Raw genomic sequence first — 12,053 nt, forward strand, 5'->3', positions numbered from 1 at the left:
AAAGTTATTGTGGTCATTGTTCTCAAGTGTGCAAAGAAAATAATTGTGTACCGTTGTAAGGGAGGTATAGATTTGATGTTGGAGATTGTGATTCAATGCATCTATAACCATGAGGTGTGGGTGAAGGATTTTACGTGGAAAATTATGTACAGTCATTAGAGGAATATAGGTATAGATATTTCCAGAGCCACAGCATCAGGAGAAGGTATTTCCAATACTTCGCTCATCGTCGAATATCCTCAGATTGTGGGTGTAATCGTAATATTTAACTGTAGTTATAGTGATAAATATGAGGCTGGTTTATTAGGACGACATTGTTGGCGAATGGGAGCGCATGCCAGAGGTAGCCTTTGACGGGAACGAATGGGTATTTCGATCGTAACTCAATCGCGGGCTGCAGGTACAAAGAAAGGATCCAGCCAGCAGACTATTCGGTTCTTGCATGGTGTTGCACGGGCAGGTCCCAGCGAGGGCGCTCTCTGTATAGCTGAGTACCGAACTAATACTCGGTATGCATTGGGCTAAGTCCGCGATCATGTCTGTTGCATGTATTCCCCACCGAAAACTGTGCAATTAAATATTGATAACTGCCACATATTGGTGCTGGATGTGTCGATAAAATCCGAATAGCTACCATTCTAGTCATCCCAACATGCCCTCCATGGCTGGGGGTGATGCGCTCTGGCGTACACACTTGTCCACAACTGCAGCAGTTTTCTGTGGCCTCTGAGCATTGGCGCTGGTGGTGTACGAGGAGATTTTCATGCTTCATGTGTATATCGGGACATGAGCGTGCGGGATGTGTGAGTGTTTCAGCTATCTCTGCCATCTAGACATGACAAGTAGGGTTTCGGACTAGATCGTGTTTTAAATGTGTCATGTTTGTCGCTTCTCAATACATCACAGTGTAATGTCGTAGTCACAGTTGTTGTTGTTTCTGTCCTATCACGCTGCAGAACCTTCCTTCCCCTTCTCCTACTCCTCCTACTTATTCTTCGTCCTGTTGTAGCTGAGAGAACCAACTTAAACCTTACACTGCGCTGTAAAGACTCACTCGCCACATCAAATTACCCATTGATTAATCTATTGTTTCTGATAGTTGTATTGTGAACACACACAGCAATCTAACCCCTTCACAGGTTGTTTATGGACATAGGACATAGTATGCAAATGAGCAGAATTTTGAAATGTTCAACCTCCTCTAATGCAATGGAATTCCTACCAAATACCCCAATTGTACCAGTATCCACCAATAGGAGGCAAGAGGGGAAAAATATATGGTCATGTTCGGGAACCGGGTGGTTGCCGGAATGAATCATGCCAAATATTCCAATCCTGGTATCGACCAATCGCATGCAAAAAGGAACTGTCCCACACAAATGGAATTGATTTAATTAATTAGTCAATCAATCTGAAAGAGTGAGGGATATTTTCAAGACATCCACAGCTGGTGGTTATCAGGTAAATCCTGAATTGCTTGTTGTTCGCTCTGACAGCGAGTGATGGCATGTGCAGGCCTGACAGTGGCACACTACAGGATGTAACCACTTGAAAGAGAGAGAGAGAGAGAGAGAAAGAGAAAGAGAGAGAGAGAGAGAGAGAGAGAGAGAGAGAGAGAGAGAGCATTTGTTTCGAAAGGAATTTCTCAGGTATCAAATGTCAAAAGGCGGCCACCAAATGAATCTCTAGTTTTGAGGATTAGTGCAACTTCTGGTCTGTGCACTGCACGAGGCGGCTAGCTGTGTTGCAGCCAATATGACAGTGCAGGCGTTGTCCTCATCGGGTGTAGTGTCGTTCTCTAGGACACTGGTGCATGGTGCCGCCTGGTGGATGGCAAGAGGCACGTGCTTTGTTATCAAAAGATTTTCGACGATGTAGTTATGTATGATGAGTTACGTCAATGTTATTCCTTGCACAATCGGAATAAAGAAAAATTAAATGATTGTATGGCAATGTTGGCTGGGAGGCCCCATGTGGGGGAGTTCAGCCGCCGTATTGCAAAGTTCTTTTCAGGTGACACCACATCGGCAACTTGCGAGTCAATGATGATGAAAATAATGATGAAGGACACACAACACCCAGTCTCTTCCTGGGAATCGAACCTGGGTCCTCTACGTTGTAGTCAGTAACACTACTGCTAAACTACGGAGGCGGACTACATTCGGCATAAAAAAATAGCGATGGAATTAACTACTTGTTCCTAGATGTATGTTACAAGACCTGACTCTTACCAAACGATGGAGAATGATAAGTAGCAGAGGTCCAGCACCTGTAGATTAAATATTTTATAAATAAGGAATATACCTTCTGCCATGTAATTGAATTTCCTGTTTTTCAGATCCTTCCTCTAGTGCATAGTACCACCAAATTCCAGGATGGAGGGGAGGAGAGTGTGAGGTGAGGGCTAGGGCGATTTACCAGATGGTACTGAGGCATCAAGGGATCACCAATTTAGTATTGGAGGGCAGCGTGGAGGGTAAAAATCATAGGGGGAGACCAAGAGATGAATACACTAAGCAGATTCAGAAGGATGTAGGTTGCAGTAGGTACTGGGAGATGAAGAAGCTTGCACAGGATAGAGTAGCATGGAGAGCTGCATCAAACCAGTCTCAGGACTGAAGACCACAACAACAACAGGGGTTAATTAATTAATCAATTTAATTAATTAGTCAATCAAATTGTTAGAGTGGAAGGGGCTATTCGAATAATGCAAGCCTGAAAGTGTAATTGTATTGGCGAGTGGGGAGGAGGAGGTTTCGAAGTTTCCAGAGGGGTTGGAAGAAGGAGGAGGAGGAGGAGGAGGGGGAGGGGGAGTGGTGGGGAAATTTTTCATAATGATGCATTATCCCCAGGGTCATAACCCACTTAGCAGACGGATAGGTTAAGGACCTGTCAATCAGAGGAGAAGAATATGATTGCACCTGATTGTATATTTGCACCTGACATAAGTAACCAACACTAACAAAAGTTTGCTGATGCCCCCTTGCCCTACTACTCATGGGTTGTCAGCTGCAGAGGCCCATGGGTAGGAGTGTTCAGAGCACTGTGTGTTCAGACACACTTGTATTCTGCTCACCATTAAAGGTTGGTGTTTGTTCCACCACAGTTCATCACCCATCGTGTTTTACCAGTCTGCTGAGCCTGCGACATCTGACGTCTGTAATGAGTGGTGACTGCCCAGCTGCACAACCCCTATTGTTTCAACACGTGTTGAAGACACTCACCACAGCACTCCTCAAAGACCCAACAAGTTGTGCAGTTTCCACAATGTTCGTTCTGAGCCTCTGCGCCATCACAGTGTGCCCTATGTTAAACTCAGATAGATCGCATGCCTTCCCCATTACACATGAACAGCATACTCACTGATACCACATGCACTGTGCGTGTGTCTGACTGGTAGTCATTCCTCGCCAGGTGACGCATCATCGACTGGACAGGTTTATAGCGGTAGTAGGTCGGTGGTGACATTGTTCTAGCTGATCAGTGTAAAATGCACTTCGTGCATTTCTGTAAGAAATTTACACTTTCCACGAATGAAGGTTATTTTTGTACAAATGATCTATAAACGCCCTATACATAATATACATCCTTAAGGATCAACGTTCGTGACTAACAAATTTCGTCGTAGGTTTCAATATCTGCTATCTGTTTCAAGAAAAGGTCAGCGACTGCGAGTATATTATTGCGACCATTACCTTTTTGTTGAAAACTAGAAACATTCCCACACCCTTCGCCCACTGGTTGGAAACCCTTCCCTGGTGATGGTCCCCTCTGACTGTTGCAGGTGTCGTGGGTGCGTCGCCGCGACTCGCACATCCTGACGGTGGACCGGTACACGTTCATCGCGGACGACCGCTTCCAGGCGTTCCTCGTCGACTCGACGTCCACGTGGACGCTGCAGGTGAAGTACGTGCAGCCGCGCGACGCCGGCCACTACGAGTGCCAGGTCAGCGCCGCCGAGCAGAAGCTCAGCAGGACCGTCACGCTCAACGTCGTGGGTGAGTAACCTGCTGCCTGCCCGCACTTACCTCTAACTGCTGCGGAATGAGTCGTACCTTGATACACATTTCAGATTGCTGCCTCTAGCCAGTCATGTAATGTAGAAATATGATATGTATTCTCATTCCGTTTTTAAATGACGACATTCACTTTTTACACGCAGGAGCCTTTTTCTCAAATAAAAAAAATTACTCCAAAAAATTATTGCTTCGCGAAATATGAAAAAAGTTGCAAGGTACAACATTGCAAAATACCTAGGAATAAACATTCTACTGAAATAGAAAAGTGGTGCCACAGAGAAAGTTTCATCAGTATATTATTGCACCACGTATCTCTTACGTTAGTACTGTACTACACACCAATAACCACTAAACGAAATCAAATCAAATTTCAATATTATAAAAACCAGTTACGCTCTGAAATAAAAGCTAAACATTTCCATTTTCAAAACAGATGAGACTGTTAAGACATTAAAGTAATTCTTTTCATTTTGACGGATCGGACGACCCATGGTAAAAAAATCTTACATGTTTCAAGGTAGTAGACGATGCGTGACCTATGGATTATTGCTTAACAGTCATGTCACATAAATACTAGATTAGTGCATAAGTTCGTGGCGGTTTCGTTTTGCATGTTGCTATTCCGGTTGCTATGGGTTTATTTGTCGATTGTCTTATTTTATTTGTAGTTCGCTCTTGCTGTTTCAGTTTATATATTGTCGTTTTGCCTTTGGGAGATAGTGAGTGGTGCTGTGGACGCGACAAAATGAAGTGCCAAGTTCGTATATAGGAACGTTTTCGACATATTCTTCTCTTTCGGGTCAATAGAGGAGTGACAGTGTATGGCGATACTGCAATTGGACAGAGCACAGCAAGAAAATAATTTCCCGATCGCAGAAGAATCGTTTTGACATTAGTCACTCTGCACGTTCAGGAAGACATTCGGGGTTAGATGAAGGTCGTTTGAATGCATTAATCCCCAAAGATCCACGTCAGTGGACCCGAGAACGAGCAAATGCGATGAACTCTGATCGTTCCACCCATCGTGCAACTTGTCGACGGAATGGGGAAGATCAAAATATCTGGAGTTTGTGTACCGTACGCTCTAACCCAAAATCACAAAAATCAGCTGGCGGCCATTTGTGCATCTTTGATCGCTTGTCGTGAATTAGCTCGCGAACAACATCGTCCTGTCTTACCCCGCGTGATTACTGGTGACGATAAATGGCGTCTTTATCCTGAAATTAGGAAGAGAAGGGAAAGTTTGACCGATAAAATGCAGCAGCTCTCTCTACAAAGACATGCCCGCATCCAGAAAAGACAATGTTATGCGTCCGATGGAACAGCGACGGTGCGGTCTACTACGAATTGCTTCAGCGTGATGTAACCATCACTGCTGACATTTATTCTCAACAACTGAGACGTCTTACAGACGCAGTCAAAGAACAACAACCATAAAAATAGCGTGGAGTGTGGTGCTACTCAAAGATATCGTCCGCCAGCATTCTGTTAGACTGACGAAAACACTGTACAGGAGTCGGGATGGGAAATCGTTCCAAAGCCACCTTATTCGCCCATGCTCCGCCCTCAGATTTTTACCTCTACTGAACAACCTCCAAGCAACTTCCGTTCCGGATGAAAATTCTCTCCCGTGAGTTTTACAGTTGTAATAGAAAAGTTACCCCAGCATTGGCAGACATTTGTAAATAGTGTAGGAGAACACATTATTGATGACTCTGTTATCTGTATCTGTTGTGTTTATTACACTGAGGTGACAAATGTCATGGGACGCCTACTACTTTCTTGTCGGACCTCCTTTTGGTCTGCGTAGTGCAGCAACTCGACGTGGCGTGGACTCAACAAGTCTTTGGAAGTCCCCTGCAGAAACATTGAGTCATGCTGTCTCAATACCCGTCCATAATTGCGAAAGTGTTTCCGGTGCACGATTTTATGCACTTACCTCGCAATTATGTGCAATATATGTTCGATTAGATTCACGTCGGGCGGTGTGGGTGATCAAACCATTCGCTCAAATTGTCATGAATGTTCTTCAAACCAGGCGTGTAAATTGCGGCCCGTTGACATGCAGCATTTTCATCCATAAAAATTCCACCTTTGTTTGGGAACATGATGTCCATGAACGACCGCAAATGATCTCCAAGTAGACGAAGAGCTAGAGCCCCCAGTCCGTTCGATGTATACACAGCCCAAACCATTATGGAGCCACCACCAGTTTGCATATGGTCAGAGCCCAGAAGAGGCGTTGCAGGCGGCCATGCTGCTGGTAAAGACACTCACTTCGGTCATTTGCTGCCATAGGCCATTAACGCCAAGTTTTGTTTCACTATCCCTAACCGATACGTTCGTCGTACGTCCTATATTGATTTCTGCGGTAATTCACTCGTTGTTCCATGTCTGTTAGCACCGACAACTCCATGCAACCGCCGCTGCTCGCGGTCGTTAGATGGGGGCCATAGACCACTGGGTTGTCCTTGGTGAGAGGTAATGCCTGAAATGCGAAGTTCTCGGGGCACTCTTGACACTGTGGATCTCGGAATATTCAATTCCCTACAGACTTCCGGAATGGAATGTCCCATGCGTCTAGCTCCAACTACAATTTCGCGTTCAACGTCTGTTAATCCTCGTCGCGCGCCACAGTCATATCGTAAACCATTTCATGTCAGTCACCTGAGTTCAAATGACAGCTTCATCCGAGCACTGCCCTGTGTACGTGATACTACTGCCATCTGCCCACGTGCATATCGATAGCCCAAGGCTTTTGTCACCTCAATGTAAACTTATGGAAAAACGCTACAGTGTTATGCACCAACATAGTAGTTGAAACATACAACATTTGCCTCAGTATAAAATTTGTATCTGTACTACTAACAACTTTTAAAAAAGCTAAATATATTACACAGCACTTAAATGTGGGTAATGCGAAGTATTTATAAATACTGCGCAAAAGACAGTCACATCTCTAACAAAAACTATAGAAAATGACGGAAAACACTAATTGTGGTCTCTAGTGTGCATTCCTTCATGTGATTTCAAATTCACTCACTAGATTGATGTACCGAGTAAATAACATCGTGTGTTTGTTGGTACACTGTACTCTAGGTACAACACACTGCCCTATTTGATGGTCTGCACACGGTTGTAACAATATATTGCTGGTATCACGCGCAGAAGTGCAGTCAGTGATGGTGTCGTTGATGACCCTATGTCTCACTGCACCACTAAGAATGTTGTATGCACAGAGCGCACACTTGTTTAACTCGTATACAGTCGTCAATAGAATCAGGATTTTTCATCACATGGGTATTATTATTATTATTATTATTGTTAATAGTTGTAGTAGTAGTATTATAACTATTATCCTTAATAGTTTGTTTAATGATTGCATTTTCGGAGGTGGTAGTACGAACACAAAAAGAAGGAATAACGTCTGTTAAACATGGGCTCTAAAATCCACGCCCTAAGAGCTATGATCACATGTTCATTTTCGGTACTGTGAAACACGTCTCTTCTACTGGAAGCTCTTTGCTTTCCAAATTTTACGAGGTTGTAGTATGCATTAAAACGGTAAAAATGTTCAGTGGACACGGCCTCTAATGTGTATACTATAAGGGCTATGAGCACTTGTTCATCAGAGATGCGTTTCGCAGTAGCGAAGATGAATAAGTACGCTTAGTTCTTAAGCTATGCACTTCAGAGCCCAAGTCTACTGGACACTTATTATTGCTTTAGTCATTCTTCCATCTCGTAAAATTTGGAAACCAAAGAGCTTTCACAAAAAGAGGGGTGTCTTGCAGTAGCGAAGATGAACACTGCTTCTAACTGTAATGGTATGTAAAGATCTCCAGAGACTACTTCAACCAATCGCTTTTCGTTTTATTCTTTAATTTTTACTTTCCATTACGGAATTCGACTCTCCTAGCAGTTCGCCATCGGATTGTGCATATTTATTGCATGTTTGCAGCACAGTATGGGCCAGGCAGCTGTAGCCAAATGTAAAACTGAAATATGTAAGCATTGACTGTGGCGAGAACTATTCACATAATGACATCCATTTACTTACATTACTTACAGTTATTAGTATTTGTTGTTTTCTTCTTGGTGCACAAATTGTTCTGGAAAACATAAGGATGTTTGTGTGTGAAATCTTATGGGACTTAACTGCTAAGGTCATCAGTCCCTAAGCTTACGCACTACTTAAGCTAAATTATCCTTAGGATAGGACAAATACACACAGCCATCCCCGAGGGAGGACTCGAACCTCCGCCGGGAACAGCCGCACAGTCCATGACTGCAGCGCCTTGGACCGCTCGGCTAATTCCGCGCGTCATAAGGATGTTTTCAAGTGACGTTCTACAGTAATTCACAAATTTAGCCACAGGCAACAAATTACTTAATTTAAGCATAAGTAAACTGTTGTCCATTACTGAAGTTATGTTCTAAGAGTTTTTATCGGAGCAGTTCCTTTGTTCATCATCTGCATTGCAGAATGGCGACAGTACGTGAAACGGGGGGGGGGGGGGGGGGCAATTAAAATGGCCCGCACGAGTGGGTACGATTGGACGTGCGTATATGCATCCGCCATGTGATCTACATTTGTTCAGAGCGTAGTGGAAAATATATCAGTGTTAGTGGAGCAGTGCCAAGGGGACTATGTATTCGCAGTGTAGCAGCGGCTGTTCATTGTGAAAAATTACGTGACAACAAAGTCATGGAAACGGTAAGGTCAGTTGTTTGATAACAATAATGTTATCAAAGTGCCAACAAAGAGGGCCACGCAACGCTTATTCCGGAAATAGCGTCAAACAGAATCTGTTTTGAACAAGTCAACAATATTTCGAAACATGCCCGCACATTAGAAAATGTCGCGGCAATTCACAAGAAAATGCTTCCGAGTCTTATTAAATCAACCCGCCGCTGTCGTAAGAGACCAGAATATCACGTCGATCATGCGGACGAGTACGCCACCGAGACCCTCAGTCTGGTCGCGGCCATAGGTGGCCACCTTGGTCACCTGATCTGTCTGTGGCCGATTACTCTGTGTGGGAAGCTCTTAAGTCGAAGGTCTATCGCAACAACCCTCATAGATTTCAATAACTGCAGCAGAACGTTTCGGATGATATTTCAGCAATTCCGGCAGTCCACCTCCGATCTGCCTTCCGAAACTTGCTGATTAGGGCCCAAAAGTGCCAAGAGTTGAGTGGTGGTCACTTTCAACATCTTGTACAGTCAGATTAGTACTGTATTTCCCTTCCTCTGCTGTTTTCCTTTCTAGCCTTGACCTCTTTTCTCCAGGGTGCTTTTATTTACCCCACCCTGCATATCTCTATTTATATTATGTTCATTATTGCAAAAATAACATGTATTTACGTTACAAAATTGATATGTGCTATTTGCTAAATCTATTAAACAATGAGTTTGAATGACATTTCATCTATAATTTTAGAACTGAAATTGTGTATGACGCTTACCTTTATGTCCAATAAACATTGATTATTAATTATGAAATAAACATTACAGCTCTACAGTTCTGCATGAAGGTTTTTCTTATGTCGGCATTTGCGGGATGGGTATATGGGATGGGGGTATTGTGTGTGTGTGTGTGTGTGTGTGTTGAGAGAGAGAGAGAGAGAGAGAGAGAGAGAGAGAGAGAGAGTTTTTTATCGGCCTGGGTACTTTACTTTTCGCGTTGAAATGGTTTTTGAAATTTTGAAAAAAGTTTCTTGCTAAGTCAGTAAGCGCATTTAAGATGATGTGGGGTGCGTTATTGTTTCCGGTGAAAATTTCTAACTGTACCTGGAGATCCATTTTTATTCGTTATCAGCTGTGTGTAGATTATGTACGCTTAATTTAGATGTCTGTAATGTGCGTGACAGGAACAAACTAACAGATACTAATCACCATAAGTAATGCCACTATATCGATCTCATAATGTGAATTATTATCGCCTCAGTCAGGGCTTACAAATTTCACTTTTACATTTTGCCACAGCTGCACGAACCCTATAAAGCCGCAAAATGCAATAAATATGTATCATGTGATGATGAATTACTAGGCGATTCGAATTCGGTAACGGAAAATAAAAATTGAAGAATATAACAAAAGGCAACTGTTTGTAGTTATTTCTGGAAACATTCATTCATTACAGTCGCAGTATTCTACACCTATAATGGACAAAAGTTTTGTTTCTTAACATATGTGTTTTGGTGTATGGGTTTACTAAGATATTTTTTCCCTTAGTACCATGTCTCCAAGTCTATGAATGACGTCAGCCTCTTTCACCATTTCGGAGGTTTTGCATCCTGTTAATGCATACGTAAAGAGAACCTAGTAGAAGGCTGAACTTTTATTAGTGACAGCATCAGGAGGAGGATATTTCGGCACATCCCTGACAAAACATAACCCTTAATTAGGTATACAATTTCTAGGCTTGCAATATCTTCGTATGAAGGATTAGTACATCGTTCTTTCATAACTATTTGTTTTCAGTCAGAAAAAGGACCTTCAGTTATCTTTTAAAATCTGTTTAAGTAACTCAGCATTGCAGTGAGTGAGAGATCATCTATATCTGTATTCTGTTCTTTAAGCTATTTCTTTTTGCATAATTTCTGATTATTTACACAAATGCACGTTCTCGCATTTAGAGCATTGTTTCTTTTTATAGTTTATGTTCTGTGTACTACTAGTTTCTTCATTATACCGTATTATATTTACCTGTAAAGTGGCTTCTACTCTTTCATAATAACTTCGATTTTGTGACTGCATTTTTTCTTCTTTATTAAAGGTCATTAATACCCCCGAAATCAACTCTGGAAAAGGGAAGATATATAGTTCGAACAGCATCAGGCTTCAGCTTGCATTTCGGATGAAGACTCAGCACTTAACTTTTCAAATCCCTTGCATAACCCGAATCAACAGAATTTGGTAAGTGCAGAAGGGAATTAGCAAGTTAAAGCGAAGGAGTACCCTTGCAAACGTTCATACTCCTTTGCTTCATCCTCTTCTATCTGTCTGCCTCCGTAGCTGAGTAGTTAGCGCTGCTGACTGCCACGCGGGCGCTGAGTTCGATTCCCGGTAATGTCAAGGACTTTTTCTTGGTGGGAGGTCTGGAATATGGGGCACTAAGGTTATGATGCAATGTGGGGAATTACTAGACAAAATGTGAGTGGAAGCACGTTAACTAACCAGAGAGTGACTGGGAGCGCAGTATGCTGACCCCCAGCACCTCCATACTGCATTTCGATTATGCTAATAGCTGAGGATGATGGTGCTTTCCGCTCGTTCTTCGTAGGAAATGACATTTATTCTTAATTTTTCTCTTTGTCTGCGATGATGAGTACTACTCGTGATCCCACACAAAACCAGTCAAAACTTACAATGAAAAATTCCCAACATCATACCTAAAAACTGCAGCGTAACTCTGAATTAATCACCAGTCATTGGTAAAATATCACATTCACCTAACAAAACCTGTAGTCGTTAAAACACATAGTGACAAAGCAAGAGGTTATTATAGCGACCGGGTACTGAGGGTCGCAAGGTCATCTGTGACGTCTGCATCGCAGGTTGCTACTGCGCACAAACCCTGTGAACTATACCGCGCTCCCTCGGGCATGGGTGTGTTCGTTGTCCACAGCGTTAAGTTAGCTTAACTTGAATTAAGTAGTGAGTAGGCTTAGGGACCGATGACTGCAGCAGTTTGGTCCCATAAGACCTTACCTCAAATTTACCACTATAACGCGTATTCTAGGAGTAACCGTGAGTTTACACATAAGACGGCGCTTGATGGGGCGACGTGCTGCGACAATGTGATGTGTACCACGGGACGCTCCTGCCAACAGCGTCGCTCTGCGGCGTCGGTCTGTAGCGTGTGCCTTGGGTGTGTACAGAACACTTAGCATAGCTTTTCATTTTAGCTTGAATGCAAAAAAAATGGTTCAAATGGCTCTGAGCACTATGGGACTCAACTGCTGTGGTCATCAGTCCCCTAGAACTTAGAACTACTTAAACCTAACTAACCTAAGGACATCACACACA

General features: G+C 43.0%; 1 protein-coding gene across 1 annotated transcript in view; it reads left to right on the forward strand.

Moving 5' to 3' along the window:
• LOC126413144 (junctional adhesion molecule B-like) overlaps positions 1 to 12,053 on the forward strand; it is a 125,465-nt gene that overhangs the window by 48,405 nt on the left and 65,007 nt on the right. The window contains exon 3 of the mRNA XM_050083037.1: positions 3,785 to 3,998. Coding sequence (XP_049938994.1) covers positions 3,785 to 3,998 — 214 coding nt within the window. The remainder of the gene's footprint in view (positions 1 to 3,784; positions 3,999 to 12,053) is intronic.

This window comes from Schistocerca serialis, chromosome 7, assembly GCF_023864345.2.
Source record: "Schistocerca serialis cubense isolate TAMUIC-IGC-003099 chromosome 7, iqSchSeri2.2, whole genome shotgun sequence".
Lineage (NCBI taxonomy): Eukaryota > Metazoa > Arthropoda > Insecta > Orthoptera > Acrididae > Schistocerca > Schistocerca serialis.